A 24228-nucleotide genomic window follows, 5' to 3' on the forward strand; every position below is an offset into this window, starting at 1 on the left:
TTTGATCTAGGTATGTTCGGATTCCCCCCTCCCTCCTCTATATCAATGAATGAAATGGAGGGTATTCATTTCTTTCCGCATAAGTCATATAGCCATTAACCAACCCATTGAACCCACATTTTTCGCCGCCTCTCATCGCCCTCTCCTCTCTCTCTTTGTTCGCATAACGATTTTCTGCCATCTAGTCCTGCAATTTCCTCTTTTTCTTCTCTAATTCGAAACATTATTTCTAATTTTTTGTATTTTTTGGATTAAAATATGCCTTTGAATTTTTGATTTTTAATTAGATAAAATAATGTAGTTGTTAAGAAGTGATTTAGATATGATTTAGTTGTTGGATTGGAATGACATTTTGCTTAGGGTTGTTGTTGCTATGGCAGGTGAGGAGGTTAGAAGCACAAGGTGTGCCTTCAAAGCAGGCAGAGGCAATAACTGCTGCTATTACTGAAGTTTTAAATGATAGCTTGGAAAATGTGGCTCACTCTTTTGTTTCAAAAGCAGAAATGTAGAAAGTAAGGGTTTGAATACTAGGTTTGCATTACTTTTGGCCTGATCAAGGGTTGGTATGAGAATATATATAGCTATAATGTTTGTGCTTTTGTTGTTGTAGACTGACATGCTTCATGAGTCATACCTCTCCAAGTTTAAAACTGAAGTACAAAGTTCCCAAGTACTAATCTGTTTCTGCATTTTCGTTTCCCAAATCTGACTAGAATCCTTTTGATTTGTAATAATTGCTGAATATATGAAATTTTGTTCATTTTCCCATTTATAGTAAGTTAATTACTAAGAATGGGATAAGAGTATTTATGAACTTGCTAAGTTGCGAGAGTGGAAAACTAAAGTTATTCAGGTTGAATATATAAAACATGAGGATTCATTGGTATTAATGCTAGACAAGGAATGCAAACGGAGTGATTATTGAATGAAAATCACATAGTTGATTTAGTATTAGAAGAAACTAGTAATTGTTGAATGAAAATCACTGTTATTTTGAGAAATTAGTGTCATAATCTTGACCCACATCATACACAAAATCAGAATGCATAACTAGCCAGTAGCATAGCTACCAATGGCTTAACCAAACTGAAGGGTAGGGCACCTGTTTTATTTTTAACAATTACAATATAATATGATAGAAGCATAAAGTACACATGTACATTTGGTAATACATTTCATTCATTTCTATTCCTTAGGGCACGTTCCTAAGTCCCAAATGCGCATTCCATGATGCAGATAATTGATATTACATGTCATCATCATCCTTGGCCAAACACAAGGCCACATAATACACACATCTCATATTTTCACAAATTAGTACATAAGGTCTCAATATACAAAACTTAAGGTTTCTTCATTTCATAGCATGCACAAACTCCAATCACCATCTTCATATACAAAGACTAGATCCTCAATTTAAGCTTCATCTCCATAAATGTGGTGGAAATAATGTGATGAGCTATCCAATTTAGTCAATAATATGAACACAAGAGCTAGCATTTTACCATGGATACAATGTAGTCGAAAGCATAGGATGCTTAAATAGATAATCAATGGATAGCATAATTCATTTGAAATGAAACATGGCTTATCAGTATGCAATAGATAGCTTTGAAATCAAAGGCATAATTTTCTCAAATTTGATAATCGTTCAAATCTTACAAGACATAGCTGAGGTATATTGCATTTCAAGTCCAAAGCTTCAATTTCACATTATTATTAGGAAATTCATGATTATATATGACAACAAAAATAAAAATTATAACAATAAATCAAACCTATCTTCATCCCAACTTCGCAAGAGTTTTCTTTACCCACTATGCCATATCTAGGGCCACAGGTTGTACAAATCATCAGCAAATCATCTAGACAATGAGAGAACACATGAAGTAAATTATATACCTATTTGAAACATCTGAGCGTAAACAACACATGGAGTAAAGTAAATTTTGCCCTTTTTTCATCAACTTTTTTTTTAGTACTCTTTTAAGACTAAATGAAGGGCTTGGGTGTTTGTTTGAGTAAGGAGGAAATGACTTTGAGATATATGACTCAGAGAGAACAGTGGGTCACACAGGTCAACTTTATATTTCAGCTTCTTATTGCATTATTAAATACCATGGATTTTTCTATTTCCATGGCATCTAGAGAACCAAATGCATCATTAGTATAGTGTCATTGCAAAGAAAGCTCCAATCAGACTTGGATGATTGCAAAACAGAATGGACCCATTTTCAAAAATAAATATAATTGGTGATATTCTCATACAATGCTGTAAATGATTTTTTACATAAAACAGAGTACTTGTTTTAAATGCTATGAAAAACAAAATGGAAAAAATGTTGCAACTTCAAAAGAAATAATTTCATTTGGATAATGTTGTAAAACAACATCTATATACACAATCCTCGTTTTAATGCAATTGGGAGTTTCTAAAAACCCACCACACACCTGCCAATGTTCATCTCTACACCTATATTCACAAATTTTTCTTCGTAACATACAAGATATACAATGCATATAGTGAGTGTAGAGAGAAAATAAGTGAGTGTATTTAGAAGCTCCGATGAATTCTTTTCATAAATGCAGCCTCTGCTTCTCCAAAACCTGCTGCTGGTGGTGATAGTAACTGCAATGTATGTACTCTCCCCTCCCCCCCCCCCCCAAAAAAAAATGGAGTAAATTCTTGAGTTTTTATTTATTTATTTATGGGTATCTAGAATTATGGTTCAACAGTAATAATAATATACCTTCACAAAAAGATCGTACACAAGCTGTATTGAGATTTATCATTTTTAAATATTGTGCTCATTAGTGACCTCCTAATTACAATGTCTTTGACACTGAGCTGCTATGGCATCTAATTGTTAACAAGAAAGTTACTTCCAAAAGGATTAAGATCAAGCAGAAATGATTAATGTTCCTATTTTGGTTTGCTGAATTAACTTTTTAGTTTATTCATATGCATCAGCGGTTTCTAGATTAATTTGTGTTTTTATTTTCAAGTCAGAAATTTTTTGGAGAGATGCAAAATATGGTCCAAGAATTAAAGAACTTAGTTTTTTAAGTTTTTTCATTTTTTAATATATGTAAGCACATTTAATTTTTTTTATTTAATTCATTTGTATATATTTTTGAATATTTAATTTTTATTTATGAAATATATGACGTTATTCTATTCAATATGTGGTTATAATTCAAAATATAGTATATAGTGTGTATTACATTCTTCAAATGTGCATACAAAAATAATATTGATTATTTTTCAAATATGTCGAACCCTTTTTTTTATTACAGATTTTATTAGTTATTAATCACACTTAAAAGGTGTGATCTAAATGTTATTAGTGTGATTAAAAATGACTCTTTTTAATCACACTTTCAAAGATCACACTTAAAAGGTGTGATCTAAATGTTATTAATCACACTTAAAAAGTGTGATTAAAAATGACCCTTTTTAATCACACTTCCAAAGATCACACTTAAAAGGTGTGATCTAAATATTTTTAATCACACTTAAAGAGTGTGATTAAAAATCCCAAGGATCACACTTTAATAAAATTTAAAAGGTGTGATTAAATAACATACATCACACAAAAAAAGTGTGATCTTTATCTATTTTTTGTAGTAGTGACCGTACTCAATGTCAGGAGCAGTGGCAGAGCCAGAAATTTAATATGGGGGGCACCCATTAATTATAATCTCAAAATTTTTCTTTCCCAATCAATAACAATAACATAATAATAATAATTTTTCGAGCTAATGTTAAACATTAAAAATTAATATCCATTACAAAAAGTTTTAAATTTTAAACTTTTACAATTGATCCCGACGAGTTTTCATCTTTTGAAATCTTTTCATAATAGTATCATTGTCAATGCCATCAAAAATATCTCTCTCAATGTAGACAACCAAGCTATCATTCATCCATTCATTACCCATTCGGTTCCGCAACCGATTCTTTACAATATTCATAGCTGAAAATACCCTCTCAACAGTTGCAGTTGCAACAGGTAAGATTAATGCTAAAGTCAAGAGCAAATACACCAATGGATATACTTTGTCTCTTCTAGTCTCTACCATTTTCTTAGCAAGATCGGCAATTCCATTCAACATTGAGAACTCACTACTGGATAGCATGTCGATAATATATGTATCAAGTTGATCATTAAGTACCATGAGCTCCATTGAAGAAAATTCTTTGGGATGAAATTTAGCAAGATGAATTAACTTTTTCCTGTCAAAACTAGAGAAAGAGTTAGATGGATTCAAACATGCCACACAAAGTAACAAATCAGTGTTCAACTTAGTGAAACAAGCATTTAGTTCTTGAACTTGCATATCCAAAACAGTGTAGAATAACTCAGCGCAATGTAAGTTTGTAATTTCTTGAGCATTGCGCCTTTTTCTCCCTCGAGCTACAAACATATCTTCCATTTGGAGAACATCAATTTCATGCTTTTCACAAAAAGACAAAATATCATCAAGTAAAGATGTCCACCCACTCTCCCTCATCTTTTGCAGCCGTACTTTAGAAATTTGAACTAAATTCGTGGCATTAACAATATCTTGATCTTTCCTTTGTAGTGCTTGCGATAACTCACTTGTAATAGCTAATATCGTTTCCATCAAATAAAGGTTGAATACAAACTCAAATGATTGAATTGAGTCCAACAATACATTTGCTTATGCTCGTTGTTCTGAATTTAAACCATCCTCCAAAATCATTTCAAGCACATCAAACACTATTGAAAACATACTAGCCAAGCTGACTAAAGTACCATAGTGTGAACCCCAACGTGTATCACCAGCACGTTTAAGATTAGTTTCTTGATTTAAGCCTTGCCCACTAGATGCTCTCCAGTATTAAGTGCCTCAACAACTTTTGTAGCTTGCTTCTCCCTGACAATATCTCGGCGTTTACATGATGCTCCAACAACATTCACCACATTAGAAACCAAAGTGAAAAGTAAAGCAATTTGATTATGATTCTTTGGCACGGCTATAAGTGCCAATTGCAATTGATGAGCAAAACAATGAACATAATATGCACAAGGATTCTCTTTCAGTATAAGTGTTTTAAGACCATTGAACTCACCTTGCATATTACTAGCCCTATCATATCCTTGACCCCGCAATCTGGAAATACCCAATTCAAGTCTGGAGAATAAATTTTCCATAGCTTGTTTAAGTGACGGAGCATTCGTATTAGCAACATGCTCAATACCCAAAAAGTGCTTAATAACTTGGCCTTTTTTGTCAACATATCGTATTACAACTACCATTTGCTCCTTCATTGATATGTCACGGGTTTCATCAATCAAAATAGAAAAAAGTGCATCACCAAGATCTCTAATAATCACATTGATAGTTTGAAATGCGGCTACATTTACAATGTCTTTTTGAATTTCAAGAGATGTCAACTTGAGATTTTGTAGAGCATTGCTCAATGTAACCACTTTGACATCTTCATTATGATCAGTAAGAAACTTGGGAAGTACAAGAAAATTTCCTTGGTTACTTGAATTTTCAAATTCATCATGCCCACGAAACGCAAGTCCTTATCTTAAAAGAAATTAAACACAATCAACTGATGAATTCAAACGGGGTCAATACTCAATTGGAGCTTGATCAGATTGTTTGAAAAAAAATCGTTTCAATATGTTGGTTTTGGTTTAACAAGTCTTGACATTTACTCGGATTATGAGCTCTATTGGGACCTCCAACATGAGTCTGAATTTTTTCTTTTTTCTTTGAATTTGAGAAACGCTCACCAACAAAAGAATCACCACCAGCTTGATCTCTAATATCGGGTTTGAAAAGATAACAACATAAACAAAATGCTGCACCTTTTGCTACGCTATACTCCAACCAATTAGGAAATTCACTAAATCAAGCCTGATTAAATTGCCAAAGTTTTTGTCAAAATGATTTTTGTGGAAAATTATGATCACGAGGTTGATAAGGACCTTTTTGTAGATATGCCCTACGAATTCTGTCTCGATCATTAGAATATAGTCCATAATCCAAGGCCGTAGTCCTGGATCTACAAGAAGGTCTACTAAGTTGATTTCTATGCGACTTTGTTTTCCAAAAGAATAATTATCATATTTTTCTTGAGAAAGAGATGATTTCAACTTTAATTTTCTTTTGAAATATTTCTCCACGACTGTTTGGAAAAACTAAAAATCAAAATAAAAATTCATAATCAAAATCTCAAACCCCCCACAAATCAAAATCTTCAATTTTAATACAAATCAAAAAATTTAAATTACTACAAATCACAACAAATTAAAATTTTTAATCCTAGCACAAATTATAACAAATCAAAATTCCTAATTTAAATATTAATCACTGCAAATTAATATTTTTAATTTTAGCATAAATCAAATCCCTAATTTTAGCATAAACAACAATAAACCAAAATCCCTAATTTTAATATAAATCACCACCAATTAAGATTCATAATTTTAGCATATCAAAATCTCTTATTTTAACATAAATAATAACAAATAAAAAAAAATTACAAATCAAAACTTAACGAAGAATTATAAATTAATACTCATAATTTTTATTTAAAAGTGAAAAAAATAAAATAAAGTTACTTGTAAACAATGAAGAAAAGATACTAGGGTTGTAGTGTAGTCCCAAATCTGTGCTGTGTGATCCTAATTTGGTGAATCGCGAGTCGGTAAATTTCAAAGCAACAAAGGGAGACAAAGAAGACAAAGAAAATACGAAGAAACTTCACAAGTACTATGAATAAATAAAAAATAATTAAAGAATTTCACACACTTATAAGGTTTTAGAGTTTTAACCTTGCTGTAATTGGAGTTGTGCGCACTCACCTAAAAAAAAGTTGTGTCAGTATTTAATTGGGATTGGGATTGGGATTGGGATTCCAAAAATAATAATAATAATAAAATAAAATAAAATATACAAATGTTGTGCGTCGTGCGTGTGGTGTGTGTGTGTGTCAGTGGGTTAGTGGGTTTGAAATTGTGTATTAGGAGGAGGGGCACAAGGCAGACCACACTTAAAAAAAAAAAAAAGAAAAAAAAAATTCAAAAGTCAGGGGGGCCACATGACCCCCCTGAGTCTAATGTCCCTCCGCCCCTGGTCAGGAGTGTAGGTTAGAATCCCCGCCTGTGTGCAAGTTCGTGAATTACCACTACATGATTGAATGGCCATGCCTTATGTAGCAACCACATAAGGATGACCTCCTAAGGATGACCTTTGAGGCCTCGGCTTCTTATAGGGTGTAATCCTAGAAGTTACCGATATGTGGTTAGGTAAACCTTTTTATTGTAAGTTGCCAATCTGAACATTCATATTGTAAGTTGCCAATATAAACATTCATATTATGATTTGAATAGTTGGGTAAATATTCACACTGTTGCACATTCATATTGTGAAATTTATTTTTTTATTTTACATAATTACTTGTTCAAGTGAGATTTTATTTGATAGATCTCGTTAAATAGGTTTCAAAAATATATAAATTTCATCAAAAATAAAATATGCAGGACCAAAAGTCATGAATTTTTTAAGTTTAATATAAAAAAATTAAAATTAAAAAAAAGGGGTTTAAATTAGACACTGCAGGAAAAAAGGAATATGGCAACTTTTTTTTTTTTTTTTTTTTTGCGACATTTATGAAAACACCGCTATTTTTCAATTAAAACGAAGTTCAAATTAGAGCACATCATAAGCCCATATCAAGTTGCTAAGGGCTACAAAATATCTATAAGGGTAAATTTGTTCATAAAAGACCCTAAAAATGAAAATTGGGATTTAGTAGATCAAATTTCAAAATAATAAGACTTATTGGAATACAAAAATATTTTATGGACTAATTGGAATACAATCTCATGAAAGGAGATTTTCTAATAAATTCTACTTTTTTATTTAGCACACTGACGCTGTAAAAATGAAATTCCTAAATATTTTTCTATGCAACAATAAAATTATCAAAATTGTTACTTAAAATATATTTATGATATCATTATAAACTGTTAATTGACTTAATAATTTATTAACAAAATTAGTCATTTGTTATGTGATTAGAAACTTGTAGGGACGAAATGTAATTTTTAGAATAGCAAAGAACAATTGCATTTTTAGCAAATCTCAAAGATGTATTTATAATTTACCCTCAAATTTTTGGGTTTGATTTTCAACATCTTCAACACATGGGTGTGCCTATGGGCAACATATCTTCAAAACACTGGCTTGATATGTGTTGATATGTTGGTTGTCGATGGTGGCTGGTTTTAGGGATGGGATGGGAGAGGCCATTTGGGTTTCGGTATATAATATATTCAGATATGAAATATGGGTATTTTTAGATATAGGGAATTACTATGAAGGGTAAAGTTGACATTTTCAGATAAAAAAGATGACATCAACCATTTTTATGTTAGGCAAATCAAGGTAAAGGGAACATGTTAAATTGATAACTAATTTATGTTTTAGAGGCAGTTAATGTAATTATAAAAAAAATAAAAGTGTAAGATTGATTGTATTTTATTCATACCTTAAGAAGATCATATAATTTACCTGTAAATAAAAAATAAAAAAATAAAAATGTTCGTGTTATGTATTTTTATAACATTTGAAGCAATGAGTAAAAGGACATAATGTGATTTTTTTTTTCTTTTTTTTTTTTTGACAAAGATAGCGTTAGTATGTTAATAATTAAATTACAACGTATATGAATGTCTCTCCATAGACTTCAATTTGAAAATCTCACCCTAGCACTTAAATATCCTCTCCCTGATCATTTGAGTTATAGTCCAGGTTAGAATGTGAGGTTTGTCAAATAAAGATTATTGGGCTTTAGACTGCTTATGTGCCCTACATGGTATCCATTCACATTTTGCGAATTCATAAGAGAAAAATAAAATAAAATAAAATTATGAGAGAAAAAAATAATAAAAAATTGTTCACATTCTATTTTTGCTTTCTATTTAAGTTGGAGAAAGAAAATATTAAAAGTTATCAAAATGTATAATGCTACTATATATACTCACATAGTAAGAAAATTAAAAATATTTTTGTCGCGTTATGCTACTTTGTGGTAAAAATTATTTAAAATAGATACATAATGTGAACTCTTAAAGTGAAAATTACTAATTATTGTGATTATATTATGAATATTGTGGTTACAAACTATTTGATTCCTGTTAATGCCATCTGTCTTGTTTTAATATGTACCTACCCCTTTATTTCAAGAATTGCATAGCCAAGTACACTATAACACCAAACTTTATGAACGGCAAATAGCCAAAAGAGAAAATCAACTATGTTACATAGTTACATTATTATATTTGCTATATTTCTTGTTGACATTATACAAATATATCAAAATATGTTGTGCAACATATACATAATTTGTTAATTGGTTATCGCCCCTCAATAATTGATTGAGACGCCTTACTGTCGGAACATATTTTGTTGTATTGTGACCGAAGATCGACATCTGACAAGCTTTGAATAGTGAATTTAGGTTGTTTTGGATGTGGAAGATCTATTTCATTACTTATCATGAGAACCACAGAAGACATTGCTGGCCTATCCGCAACGTGGTCCTGAACACAAAGAAGGCCAATATGTATACATCTCATTACTTCAGACCAGGAACATGAATCAATCACGACCTCATCCACTAAGTCTGATGCACGACTTTCCCTGCACAACTTCCATGCCTAGAATAGTTCCCCATATGTCCATATATGAATTAGTAAAACCACACATAATGGTGTCAACTAACAATATTTGAAAGCATGTAAAGGTGAAATTAGTGCACTTACATAACCAAGGAGGTTCAAATATTTTTCATGATAATGGAAACACGTATTCCTCATGCCACTGACCATCTCTAGTACCAAAACACCAAAGCTATAGACATCTGACTTCTCTGAAAATAGCCCTCCCATTACATACTCGGGAGACATGTATCCGCTGCATTTGATTAGAAATTATTACACTTATGTTTACCCAAAATTATAGGACTTCCAATCTATAAATATAATGTAATTGTTCTTAAAAATTAAAGATAAAAAAAGCAAGGGGACAAACTTATTTATTGAATCACTTATATTGCCTCAATATATATTCAGTCATTTCACTAAATAATAAACAAAAATAAAATTTATGTACTGAAATGAAAACAACATAGTCTCATTTGTAATTCTAGTCTCTATCCCAATCAAAGATATATTTTAAGTTCATTTTCAAACTGGTGAGCTGTGATCCTTACTAGTGGCTATTGCCATTATACTTTCATTTGTAGTATTTCAAACATAAAATGTTCCATATCAATACATAACTGCATCGGTAGGGAAAATAGTTGCCAAAAGTGAACAAAATCTATTGAAGGAAAGAAAGGATCCTTACAATGTTCCTACCACTCTGTGAGTGTTTGCCAGTTCTTGCGTCACTTGGAAAGTTCGAGCTAACCCAAAGTCTGAAATTTTTGGATTCATGTCATCATCTAAGAGAATATTGCTAGCCTTCAAATCTCTGTGAATAATCCTTAAACAAGAATCGCGATGGAGATAAAGAAGCCCTCTAGCAATACCCTGAATAATGTGGAACCGTTTAGCCCAATTAAGCTGCACCCTTTTCGTTGCATCTAAAGCATGAACAAGAAGAAAACAAGTCTGAATTTTTTTTTCCACAGTGCTATGAACAATTACAGGAGGAAAGATGAGACTATAAACCAACCAAAGAGAAAAGTGTCCAAGCTTTTGTTTGTCATGTACTCATAAACCAATAGCTTCTCTTCCCCTTCAATGCAGCAACCAGAGAGCCTAACAAGATTCCTGTGCTGCAGTTTGGATATCAATATGATCTCATTCTTGAACTCTTCCACGCCTTGTCCTGAATGACTCGAAAGTCTTTTCACTGCCACTTGCTGCCCATCTTCTAACTTTCCCTGTACTCCACCATTTTTATTAGTTGGTACATCGGATATATGTCAGCTTAATTCATATATTTAAGAACATAATTACCATATAAACAGGTCCAAATCCTCCTTCCCCAAGTTTGTTTGTTGTGCTGAAGTTATCAGTAGCAGCTAATATTTTATCAAAGCCAATAATAGGTAGCTCTGAAGTGTCCATTGAATCAGCCATTTCAAAGTCCTTTCTCCTGTTTTCTTTGTTTACTGATGTACAAAAATTGAACCACAGAACTGAAAATTATTTAGATTTCTCAAATTTGAAATATGTTAATAATAATCATAGTCGCTTGTTAGAATTCAATTATGTAGCTTTCTTACCTCTTTGATTTGCTCTCCACCTGTGCAAACCATACATGAAGGCACCCAAGAGGACAACCCCAGAAATTGTTGTAAAGCTGATGATGAATTTTTCATCATTTTTCTTATCTTTTCCTGAAGTAGAAGACAAAAAGAAAAAAAGAAAAAAAAAAGATAATGAAAAACAAATTACAAAGTAAAAGTGATATTGCTAATCCTAAGATATTAAGGCTCAAATAAATTAACTTTACCCAGCTCTGAATATGAAAGGCGAAGGTAGAGGTCGTTCCCGCCAAGTGAAAACTGCTGAACATCCATGAGCCCTCCAGTCCAAACCAGACAATCAATTCCAGTCACATATGCATATGCCACACAAGAACAGTTACTCAAGCACCATTGTTGGCAACCTGAGGAATCCTCGCTGTACAAATATTCAAAATGATCCGGCAGCTTCATACTTCTCAACTTCCAAAATCCATCACTTTGTGCCTTTCCTGATGATGCTAAGCTGCTAGTGTTCTTTTGGCATAGCAAATCAGTTTTCCTCACACAACCACCTGCCCAATTTCCTTTCTTCCAATCCTCAATTGAGTTTGGTACAAACCCTTTCAAGCACTCACAATTTGGAGACTTATTCTCATTGCAAACCCCAAAAGGTCCACAAACCCCATAAATTTCACATCGATTGAGCGGTGTCATCCAAATAACATACGGGTTCTTGACTTTTTCATCCATATATATTATCTTCAAAGATCCATTTGGTGTTAAGAACACAAAGTGGACACTAGAAGTGTTGTAAACGTGCCATGTCATATTCACATTTCCCTGCTGATTATCGTGTGTGATGTCAAATCCATCGCCGTAGCCGTACAAATCGCCCGGTATCCCTATAAACTTCGAGCCGTCCCATGGACCACTTCTCCAGTATGGCTTGGAACCATTCCAAATGAAAACCTGCGGTGGTGCCTCCGTTGAAAGCCCGCAAACAAACTTTCCAGGAGATGGGTCATCTTCGGTCAGCCAGGAAGATAGGAAGCGTTTGTCTCCTGTTTTGGTGTTCATTCCTAGCGTCATTCCCGGTAAAAAAGTGTCATAAGGATAGTTAAAGCTCTCCCACAAGGTCAATCGAGAGACACTATCTACAAGAGTAAGGTCTCCCTTGTCTGAAAGCACTGCAATTGAGTTGTTGGAATGGACAGAAACATTTGTAAACCAGACAGTGTTGTTCATGCCATCAAGTAGTCTCAGATTTCCATCTTTACCAATTGTTAGACTTGAAGAGGCAGAGTCTGTTGCTGTAACTGTAAGTGGATTCCCTCTGTTTGCCACCCATACGACTTTTCGATCATGTATTGGTACGTTCTTGTGCCAAATCCCAACATATTGCTTACTGGAATTGCTTGGAATGAAGAAGCCTAACTCAAAGAATTGACCAGAGGAGATGAGAGTTTGTCCTGCTGAGATTGGTTGTGATTGTGTTAAAGTATCAGTTGGAGTGCAGTGTTGTGATGGAATAGTGAATAAGACAAACAAGAGGAATGGGAATGAAAGAAAAGAAAAAGGAATTCTGTATTGGATACCCATTTTCTTTTAAATATTCTGTGTCTTATTTTGTGTTCACATAACTCATCTCTTATTCTTGTTGAGATCCACCACTCATGGTATCTACAATGGTGATACTACCCGGCCGTATTTGACTGAAATCACTTTTTGAAAGTGTGTTAAAAGAATTTTTTGACTTTTCTCTTGTATCATTAATTACTCTCCTTTTCGAACTCAACCACTCTTCTAATTTTAGTTTTAGTTTTGGATTTTATTTATTTATTTTGGGTGTGTCTTATTTATTTCTACAATAACTTACCAACTCCCTCAATTATTGTCTTGACCTCCTCTTCAGGGCCGGCCCTGAGTTTTCGGGGGCTATGGCGAAATAATTTTTCGGGGCCTTTTTAGATATTTAAAAAAAAAATCAATACGTTTGGTTTAGAATTTTTAAAAATAATTGTTTCAGTTTGCAATTTATATTTTTTTTATATCTTTTTGTATTTGGTAACTTTTTTTTAAAAAAAAAACACAAATATTATAGTTTTTAAGCATTTCTAAATTAGATGTATCTACAAAATAAATAAATAAAAATTGTGCGAAATATTTTTTCAAAAAATACTAAAAAACACATAATTGGGCCATAAAGAGAAAAAAAAAAATAGGCCATACAAAATTAGGCTAACAACTAATACATATATATATTTTTTTGTTTTTTTAATTGGACTAACAACTAATACTTATAAGTATTTTTTAATTAGGCCTTTTATCAATTGGGCCAAATAGTTTTTTTGAAACCTCTTTAAAACGGCCTAAATTAATTAAACAGAATTGGGTCATTTTAAGTTTTTAATATAGTGCAAGAGTAATAAATTTAGGGTCTTTTTTTTAACCAAATTTTTGGGGCCGTAGGCACAGGCCTCACCAGCCTTAGCCCAGGGCCGACCCTGCTCCTCTTGACCCAATATAACTTTTTCTCAACAACTAGAATGATATACTTGTCACCTTAAATTATAAATTTATATCAATATAAATACCTTATTAAGAACTAGTCTTTCAAATAGATTAAAATTTGACACGTGACTTATGCATGACATCTCGAATGGAATGCTCAAAATGATATTATCAATTTGTTTAGTTTAGTTTTTAAAAACCATTATTGAGTTTTTTTGTTTTTAATGAATTTTTTTTTTCATTTTTTACTTAAATTTTTTTTTCAAAACTTTTACGTACATCTAATTTATATGCATTTAAAAATAAAAATAAATAAATATATAAAATTTTGATTTGATTTTCATAAAATATATTTTGACAAAATAAACACTAGAAATATATTTTTAATTTTCTATAATTTATTTTTAACATCCAAAAAAAAGATAAAATTATATGAAAATGACAAATATTTTTTATTTTCTCACTAAAATATTTTTTGTAAAATTTTTAGAAGAAAATTAAAAAAGTAAATTTTGAAAACCAAACGACTTATTCTCTTTTAAATATTCTCGGTGTCTTATTTTGTGTTCGCATAACTCATCTCTTATTATTGTTGAGATCCACCACTCATGGTATCTATACTTTATTGAGGGTGGTTGGGAATGACCTAAATAAGTGTATTTTTTGTCTTTTTATAAAAAGATGTGTAAAAAAATAAAAAAATAATGTAATAAAAAAAAGATAAAAAGATAAATTATTTTTGAGTTTGACCTGAATATGATGGTGATACTACTCCGCCGTATTTGACTGAAATCACTTAGGTGTAGTTGCTGCTGTCATTGACGCAGTCCAGTGTAATTGGCACATTAAAAGTGTGTTAAAAGATTTTTTTTTTTTTTTTTTTTGACCGTTAGTACTATGTGCATTAATTAATATATTAATATTAATTATGACATTAATATTAATTTTACTTATTATATAAATTATAAATATTAAAAATCTCTTAAATTAATACATTAATTAATATAATAATTAATACATATAACATTATTTTTTTTTTGACTTTTCTCAGCTGTCATTAATTACTCTCCTTTTTCGAACTCAACCACTCTTCTACCCTTTTTTTGGGGAGTGCTTCTTGTTTATTTCTACAATAACTTATCATTTATCTCCCTCAATTATTATCTTGTATCACTTTACCTCCTCTTAACCCAATACAACTTTATCCCAACAACTAAAGAATGATATACTTGTTACTTTAAATTATAAATTTATATCAATATAAATATTTTATTAAAATTTGTCTCTTAAATAGATTAAAATTTAATATGTGACTTACACATGAAATCTCAAATGGAATGTTCAAAATGATGTTATCAATCTGTTTGGTTAGGTTTTCAAAAACTATTACAGTTTTTTTTTTAATTTTTTTTTTATCTTTAATGAATTTCTTTCATTTTGTAGTTTTTTTTTTAAAAAAAAAAAAAATCTTTTACTACATCTAATTTATATGCATATAAAAAGAAAAACAAAAATTGATTTGATTTTCATAAAATATAGTTTGACAAAATGAACACTAGAAATATATTTTTAATTTTCTAAAATTTACTTTTACCATCCAAAAAAAAGATAAAACTATATAAAAATGACGAATATATATATATATATATATATATATATTTTAGTTTCCCATTAAAATGATTTTGAGTTTTTTAAAAGAAAATTAAAAAAATAAATTTTGAAAACCAAATCAAGCAGAGAAAGAATATTTATGAAGAAATTTAAAAGAGTTCACTAAAGACAAAAATAAAAAAAAAATATGCCAATTTATATATTTATTTATTATTTTCTCATCATTTTAAGCATTTCATTTGAGATATCATATGTAAATCACATGTCAAACTTTCATCTATTTAAGAGACAATTTGTTAACAAAATATTTATATTGATATAAATTTACAATTTAAAGTAGAAAAGTCAAATCACCACAAAAGATGTGGAAAATTCAGATGGAGGCAGATTCCCCTGAGGTCAAAATTTGAACTAGAGGTCATTGTTTAGGTTTGTAGGGGCTACTACGGGTTTTGTTTTGATGATCAGAACTGTTCATTTTGTTGGACACTCTGTGTATTTCATTCACAAAAAAAGTTAGATTGATCCGATCACTATAACTTGTTTAATTTATCGTACTTTTCACCCAAAAAAATAGATTGTGTTTTTAAAAAATAAATCACACATTTTTTTGATGACAAACGCAATAAACTGAACAAGTTGTAATTATCGAATTGATCTAATTTTTTGTGTGAATGAAATACATGAAGTAACTGACAAAATAAACTGTTCGGATCATCAAAATAAAGCTCGTGATGGGGGCCAGAGTCTCAAACAGTGCCCGCCAGTCTAGATTTTGGACTGGATGGATCTTCTTTTAATTAAGATAATAACAGAGAGAAAGAGAGAGAGAGAGAGAGAGAGAGAGAGATGAGTGAGAGGAAATTGGAACATGAAAGCTATTCAAGATGAGAAATTATTCAATAAGTCTGGTATATCACATCATCATATTAATGTGGTGTGTCCAATCAATAAAATTTTAAATAACGCGATAGTTATTGACAAAATTCTTAAAATTACTCCATATTTTGTGAATTTTTTTCTCATGTATTGTTCTCATTGGTCAATATAGCGATTCCGGTTTCAACCTGTTATCTATTGTATTCCAGACTCAGGTCGGTATGGTTTAGAATGATTATTCATATCTTGTTTCGCTTGCTTTCTCCATATTTTTGGTTATTGGGTTGTAGTTGTGTGTTTGGAACAAGTTGGTTGCTTGTTTTTCAAAACCTTTGTTGCCCAGATTTTGGCTCCTTAACTAAAGCGGGAATTCTTGTGCTCGAACGGGCTTCACTAATTTTGCTCCTCTGCTCGAGCTGCCATTTTTGCACTCGAGCGTGATTCGTCAACTTTCAGTATTTTTGCAGTTCTGCAAAATACTCGAAGAGTGCATCGGATGCTCAAGCGTCCATTCTCACGCTCGAGAGGGGACCTTCATCTGCAAAACTTCTGGAAATGTGTATTCCACGCTCGAGCTACGTTTCTTACGCTAGAGCGGACTTTTGTGTCTGACGCCCGAGCGTCACTTTCCACACTCGAGCAGACTGCGTGTATATCAGTCCGTGAAGATGTCATTTTGAATTACTTTTTCTTCTTCTTCTTCTTCTTCTTCTTCTTCTTCTTTCTCTCTCTCTCTCTCTCTCTCTGTAAAACTTCCCAAAAATCTAGATCTACACATTCTCTCTCTAAAACTCACATTTTTTTTCTAAGATTTCATCTAGATACGTTGGGATTTTCACCCTAGTGCTTTTGAGAAAAAAGTAGAGTGCATCAAGATCTTCCTTTTGATCCGTTTAAAAATGGGTTTCGTCATTCTTAGAGTCTCACTCTTGCTTGGCTCATTTTTTCCTTTGAGGTAGGGATTTTTTCTATACTCTCATATGGTTTTTAACTTAGTTATTTGTTATTGTGTAACAATGGTGGAATTTGGGAGTAGTTTGATCAAACCTAGGGTTTGAGAGTGAAGTGAAAAAGAGGGGGTTTTGGTGAATATGGAATAAATGAGTTTGGAGGCTGAAAACATGTTCATGTTGTGTCAAAATGGTGAATTTTGGTACTTGGGTTGGTATTCGAGAAAAACGGTGTTTTTGCTCTAATTGAACCAATTTGCTATTTTGTATAAATAATTCAAATTGATATTGAAATGTGAAATTGGATGATATTTGATATAAATGGTGGAATGGAATATGTATTATTTCACACCTTTGGAAGTTTTGAAAAAACTATCTGTTTGAGATTGAATATCTGTTTAGAGATAACTATATTGGGCTATCGGTGGAGGATAGCTTTGATAGTTCTAGAAATGGCATGTGGATTAGGCGAATTGAAACTAACCTTTTGATGGTTGTCATTGAATACGACCATGTTTATATACGTTGCACATGTATGATTATTTGGGAGTGGAAAATTGATGTACTCTATTGTTTGATTTTGCATTTATATACATTGCATATGTATAAATGATTGTTTGGGAGGAGAAAGGGGATGGACTCCATTATAATTAAGTTGGCCGGAGTGTCCTGGGTAAAAGTCCCAAAATTATACATGGGTGCCTAGCCCGCTGACGAAATATCCGTAAAATGGCAGTTGTAGCACTTGTATAGCCTACGTTTACATGGGTCCTGTTTGATGGCTGCATACGGACGAAATATCCATGAAATGAAAGTTTGAAGTGTTTATGTGTATGTGTTGCGTGATTTGAAAACCATTGAGTTGTGACCTCAGTTTGGTTATTGAGAAATAATGAAATTCACTCATGAATTGAGAAAGATAAGTGAACGGCATATGAATTGAAAGAAGATGGATTAAGAATTGAATTTGATATCTTATGAATATATATACATTCGTGAAAGTTTTACCCCAACATTGTATATGCACTTTGTACTTATATCTCTGCTAAACCTCTTATATTGTGTTAGATGATTCCTACTGGGCTGTGGCTCACCCTATTTGGGAAAAATATTTTCAAGTAATGATGGGATGCCTCCACCAAAGCAATAGAGATTTTTGGGAGCAAGAGCTTCTAATTTTGATTGTATATTTTTATAAAGCCAAGAGCTTAAGATGTAATGAGCGAAACTCACTTTTGTTATAACCAAGTCAAGGCTTGGAAAGATGTAAGCCAATAGGGCATTTATTTATGTTGAACTCTCCTGTATCTTTAACTTCATGTAATGAAAGGGCTATTTCCTTTGATTTATGCAATTATTAATATATGTTTTGGGTTGTATCTATTGTGTATTTTGGGGGCATTACAACTTGGTATCAGAGTGTACCGAGTTTAAATGCTTTGGGTACGTGGGAAATGGTTAGTAGCACAATGGGTTTATCTCACTTGTCAGAGATCTAAGTATAGACAATATGTGCTTATATGAAAACATGCTTATGTGATTATTTGGATATGGTATTAAATTTCTAGGATGTTGATTGAGTCTACAGGTTTCTAGGAGTCCTATTAGAAAGGCACTTGATCACTGCTATATCTAATTAGAACTCTAGCAACGCCACGGGACGGTCATTATCCGGAAATGAAATTCGTATGTGTTTACGTGATTATGTGCTTATGTGGAGTGAATTACTATTGTCCAACATATTAGGATGCGAGTGAGTTAGCTTCGGCACATTTGTGAATGTGCTAATTTCTTGTGTTACCTTTATTAGGATGTTAGGACGTAGTCATGGTGGCAGGCGTGGTAGGCCTAGAAAGCACGAGGTGCCCATATCGGATGAAATTCCAGCACAGGAAGAGGTAGTTGGTCAGGCCATTGTGGCCGAGCCAGTAGGTTAACAGGCCATGGGCGCCTTAGCCCGTGAAATGCCTGAGCTTTGGGAAAGTCCATGGACATTCTTAGGACTGAGAATTAGGTCTGGACCCAAATAGTTGAAGCAGTGCCATCTTTTCTGAAGAGAGAGTTCTTTCGGTCAAATCCGGATGAGTTTGTGGTTGACCCAAAGAAGCCACTGAAGGCTGATAAGTGGCTAGAGTAGATGGTGAAGACATTTGAGATGATTGACATTGAAGACGGAGTTTTGAGAGTAACTTTGACATCGTTCTAGTTGAAAAGAGACGCAGGTCAGTGGTGGAAATATGTGTGGGGCGCATTGGAGGAACTTTAGAGACCTTCGTCGATGCCTTCCAGGAGAAGTTTTTGCCTCTCACAGTTAGAGAGAAGTTGAGGGATCAATTTTCTTAGCTCAAGCAGTTGAACATGCCAGTAGCCAAGTTTGAGGCTACATTCACTAGCCTCTCTAGATTTGTACCTGAGTTGGTGGCGACTGAGGAGCGCCGTTGTCTGGAGTTTGAAAAGAGGCTGAGGACCGGGCTCATGTTTAAAGTAGCCAGATCTATGATTAGAGACTATAGGCACCTTGTGGAGGTGGCGGCCCATCTCGAAACTATCATGCAAGCTAAGGAGGAGAGGATGAGGGGCTTCAAGAGGAGTCAAGATAGTTAGGGGGACGGTAAGATGTAGAGGGGTTCTAACTCTCAGTAGTCCTAGGGAGTGCAGTCGAGGTCTACCTTTCTAGTACCAAGTTCGAGTTTTGGGAGAGGTGGTCGTGGAGATGTGACTTGTTTCAAATGTGGCCAGTTGAGTCACAAGTCTCTAGCTTGCTTGCAGAGAGGATAAGGGCAGCGAGCAACTTCGTCTTCGGTTCATTCTCAGGGCTAGAGTCAGGGTAGAGAACAGCCGCTCACTTGCTATCAGTGTGGTCGGGTAGGGCACCTGAAGAGGTCTTGCCCACAGTTAGGTGGCACATCTGGTGTATCTGGTTTGAGGCAAACGCAGAGTCACCAGCCAGCACAGTCTGCACAGGCCTCGAGGGCCAATCAAGGAGCCTCTTCAGCTTAGTCAGTGCATTAGGCGTATGCTCCGAGGGGTGAGCAGGTTGAGCCGAGACCTACAGGGTGTGTGTATGCAGTTACGGCGCCAGACCTTGTACCTGCTTCTTCTATAGTGAGAGGTACCTTCTTGTTTTGCAATTCTGTTACTAATGTGTTGATTGATACAGGTGCATCCCATTCATTTATCTCGTCTGCACTTGCATCGGTTTTAGGGTTGGAGTTGGCACAATTAGCATCTCCTATTTGTGTAGAGTTACCTATTGGTGGTGAGGTCATCTTGAAACAAGGGTGTCAGGGTTGTGACATAGAGGTTGCCAGTTGTCGTCTCCTGTTTGCATTTGTAATGCTTGATATGTCTAGTTTTGACGTCATCTTCGGTATAGACTGGTTATCATCATACCGGGTGGTTATAGATTGCTACCGGCAGAGGGTTACTGTATGTACCTCGGGTGGTGACTGTTTTTATTTCTTGGGGAACCGGGTGGATAGAGTCTTATCACCGGTATATAATTCGTGTGGGCCAAGTGAACTTAGCTATCTCCTTGCTAGTTTTCTAAGTAGTGAGTGTGATGAAGGTCGGGTTGAGTTGCTAAGGGTGGTTTGTGAATACCCGAATGTCTTTTCCAAGGATCTTGTTAGTTTACCACCTCACTAAGAGATCGAGTTCTCTATTGATTTAGTGCCTGGCATGGCACCGATTTCTATGACACTGTACCGGTTTGCGCCTGCTAAGTTGAGTGAGTTGAAGGTTCAACTCCAAAAATTGTTAGATAAAGTTTTTATTTTCCCTGGTACATCACCTTGTGGAGCACCGGCTCTCTTTGCTAAAAAGAAAGATGGAGCCTTACGACTTTGTGTTGATTATCGGAAGTTGAACCGGGTAACCGTTAAGAACTAGTATCCAATGCCCCATATAGATGATCTGTTTGATCAGTTGAAGGGATCTTGTTATTTCTCTAAGATAGACGTGAGACCGGGTTACCATCAGTTGAGGGTAAGAGAGGAGGATATTTCGAAGACGACATTCTGTACGCGGTATGACCATAATGAGTTCCTAGTGAAACCTTTTGGACTGACCAATGCTCCAGCAGTGTTTATGGATTTGATGAACCAGATCTTCTACGAGTTCCTAGATCGTTTTGTGCTTGTCTTTGTGGGCGACATCTTGATTTATTCACCCTATGAGGAGGACCACGATGAGCATTTGCGAGTAGTGCTTGAGTTGCTTAGAGCCCATACGTTGTATACTAAGTTTGGGAAGTGTGAATTCTGGTTGAAAAAAGTTAAATGCTTAGGCCATGTAGTATCTGGGGAATGGGTGACCGTAGATTCATCCAAAATAGAGGCAGTGCAAGATTGGGCACAACCTAAGAACGCTTTTGAGATCCGTAGTTTCTTGGGGTTGTGTCACGACCCAAACCCGCCCCTATAGGTTTAGCATCGTAACCGGCCAGTAATCCTTGGATTACCGAAGGCCTCTGAATAGATTAACAAAATTAAGGGGCTAGCGGAAGCAAATACATAATATATTTGTCCAATGAGCTGTGCTGACTTATATGAAACAGAATAATTAAAACTTTATATACATAACTGATAGCCAACCATACGTTATACCCACACACATTACAGCATTTTAAGTACAGCCAACAACAACAAATCAAGTCTTATACATATACAAAACCCAAAGGACTGAACACAGGACACTTCGGGAACCTCCACGTGAGGCGCAGTGGTTGGCTGACAATAGAAACACAGTACCAGACAAAAGCCTTCGGGCTTGAACTCCAGAATGTTCACCTATATACATATATATACAAACAGTGAGCTAAAACCCAGTGAATAACATTAAGGTAAAGGGGTTAGTGAACGAAATCCGAACATATCATAAGCAGAAAACAGATCAGAGCATAATCATTCTCATATTAGAACATAATAATGGTACATCCCATAGAACACATTACAGAATGTCTTCCGACTGGAGTAATCGGTTCCGGATACCGATTAAACACATATCACCACAATGAAGTGGCTAACGAGATCTTGTAATTACTTGTATGTCATGGACCCGCATTTTCATGCCGTCCCCCATGACTTGGGACTATCTATGGATGCCATAATAGATTTCAAACTTGGGATGTTCGTTTACGTAAACATATATTATTTCAGAAATCATAGCTTATCACATTTCATTTGGAACATAATTCATATCAACATATCTTTACATAAATGTTACTCATAGTGGTTCTTGCAAACGGTCAATCAATCCTCGGACGTTGACCTACAAACACAAAGGCACATAACACCAACAGATCTTATCATTACACAAGTACTTGGCAAACATGGCTTAGCTTACATTACGCTGGTCTTTGTTAATTCTTAGCTCATTGCTTAAAACACACCTACTTGCCTTCCCCTAACTTAGTACATTCATTCCTTAGTGTGTTTCTAATCCATAACCTCATTATCAAAGCCTAATTAGGTCTTAGGAATGCCTAAGATGCAATGAGGATGCCAAAACATGAGTTGGAACACTTAGGAAAATTTTCTGAAAATAAGGTCCCCGCTCGAGCGTAGACTTCCTCGCTCGAGCGGACATGCAAAACGAGAGGGGTCGCTCGAGCGTGACTTCCTCCACTCGAGCGACCTGCAAACTTGGAAAAAGTACGGGTTGGTCGAAACCCACGCTCGAGCTACAACTCCCACGCTCGAGCGTATCGACAACATGCAAAAGGGTTCGCTCGAGTGTCCAAGTGGTCGCTCGAGTGGAGAGCTCATGACTGCAGAAAAATACTGAGAGCTCGCATTCTCCGCTCGAGCGCAGGTTTCCTCGCTCGAGCGGACTGTGAAATTCTGGGTTTCCAAAAACAGGGCTTGAGCTTCAAAATGCGATTTCAATGGCTACACTCATGCATGGCTTGTTTTTAATGCTCGAAAACCTTTCTAAAACATGAACACTTGGTTGTTTACAAATTCTTTTGCCCAAGGCTCATGAATTTGCCAATTTTAAACTCAAAAACTCTTGCATGAAAGATCTTCAAACTATGTTCTTGATTTTCTCAAAACATGCAAACGTTGATCAACAAACTCATGAATTCTGAAACCATGGACATGATTAAAGCTCACATGCCTGCAAGGACTTTAAAACTCAATTCAAAATGATAAAATCAAAGATGATCTACCATGAATACACATGAAAGTAATCTACATGTTCAAAGACCCATTTCTTGCACTCTCATGAAAGTAGTTTAAAGCTTGATAAAATCATGATGCATGGAGGAATAGCTACAGAAATTAGACATAGAATCCTTACCCAAGGTTTAAATTTCAGAAATGTGAGATGAATTTCCTAGTTCTCTTCTTCTTCTTCAAACTTGTGAGGTCTCTCTCACTAAAACCAAACTCTCTCTCTTAAGCTTGAACTCTCAACTTAATGAAGTATAAAGGGCCAAAGAATGTTGCCTACATTCTCTCATGTCTCATCAGAAATTACACAACACACACTCTCACATTTGAATACACTACACATGCACATACACGCACTCCTCCAACACACCCACAAGGATTTATCCTCTACACTCAACACCGCCAAATGCCTCAACACATGATGCACTCAAACACATTCTTGGATCATTAATAAGATTAGATTAGGTACCAATCATGCATCATTTAAATCAAACACAAGTAACCTTAATTAGTCAAGGTTAGCACAAAATTCAATTATTCAAAAATAGTTCCAATTAAGGCTTAATTTAATCACATGCGATTGTATTCAACTGAATCAGTTTTTTTATTTTTTATTTTTATTTTTTTTTGTTTAACAAAACTTTTCAGATGGTTCTAAAAATTATAATTAGTCAACCCATGAACTCAAATTCGGTTTCTAAAAGTATTTAGGCTAACAACTTCAGATTCTAAGTAGAAACCATAACAGATAATTCTATGAATAATAGATAGAAAGCCAAATCATGAAGAATTACGTAATAAACTCATAATCCATTCTATTTACTTAATTAGCATCCTTAATTACTGATTAGTA

At 34.1% G+C, this 24228-nt stretch overlaps 3 protein-coding genes across 5 annotated transcripts; all 3 read right to left on the minus strand.

The window, feature by feature from the left end:
• Positions 1-3816: 3816 nt before the first annotated feature.
• On the minus strand, positions 3817-4629 carry LOC145799881 (uncharacterized). The gene has a single exon (XM_082889522.1). The coding sequence runs from the start codon at positions 4627-4629 to the stop codon at positions 3817-3819; it is 813 nt and encodes a 270-aa protein (XP_082745648.1).
• Positions 4630-4835: 206 nt separating this feature from the next.
• On the minus strand, positions 4836-6023 carry LOC114294780 (uncharacterized). Its single transcript, XM_082889523.1, has 3 exons — positions 5970-6023; positions 5697-5865; positions 4836-5560 (listed from the first exon to the last, which is right to left on the minus strand). The coding sequence occupies exons 1-3, from the start codon at positions 6021-6023 to the stop codon at positions 4836-4838; spliced, it is 948 nt and encodes a 315-aa protein (XP_082745649.1).
• A 3244-nt stretch (positions 6024-9267) lies between these two features.
• Positions 9268-12952, minus strand: LOC114294768 (G-type lectin S-receptor-like serine/threonine-protein kinase At1g61550). 3 transcript variants are annotated; one of them, XM_028238913.2, is made up of 7 exons: positions 11515-12950; positions 11285-11398; positions 11016-11197; positions 10729-10939; positions 10399-10636; positions 9813-9963; positions 9268-9707 (listed from the first exon to the last, which is right to left on the minus strand). In XM_028238913.2, exons 1-7 carry the CDS (start codon positions 12845-12847, stop codon positions 9405-9407), a joined length of 2532 nt encoding a protein of 843 aa, XP_028094714.2. In that variant the 5' UTR covers positions 12848-12950; the 3' UTR covers positions 9268-9404. The 3 variants fall into 3 exon arrangements, 2 of the variants coding, with proteins under 2 accessions (XP_028094714.2, XP_028094715.2); XM_028238914.2 differs by having other exon boundaries at positions 11016-11170; positions 11515-12949; XR_014340553.1 differs by having other exon boundaries at positions 9568-9707; positions 10410-10636; positions 11515-12952.
• Between the last annotated feature and the right edge of the window lie 11276 nt (positions 12953-24228).

The sequence above is a fragment of the Camellia sinensis genome, chromosome 9, assembly GCF_055761805.1.
Source record: "Camellia sinensis isolate YWXY chromosome 9, ASM5576180v1, whole genome shotgun sequence".
NCBI lineage: Eukaryota > Viridiplantae > Streptophyta > Magnoliopsida > Ericales > Theaceae > Camellia > Camellia sinensis.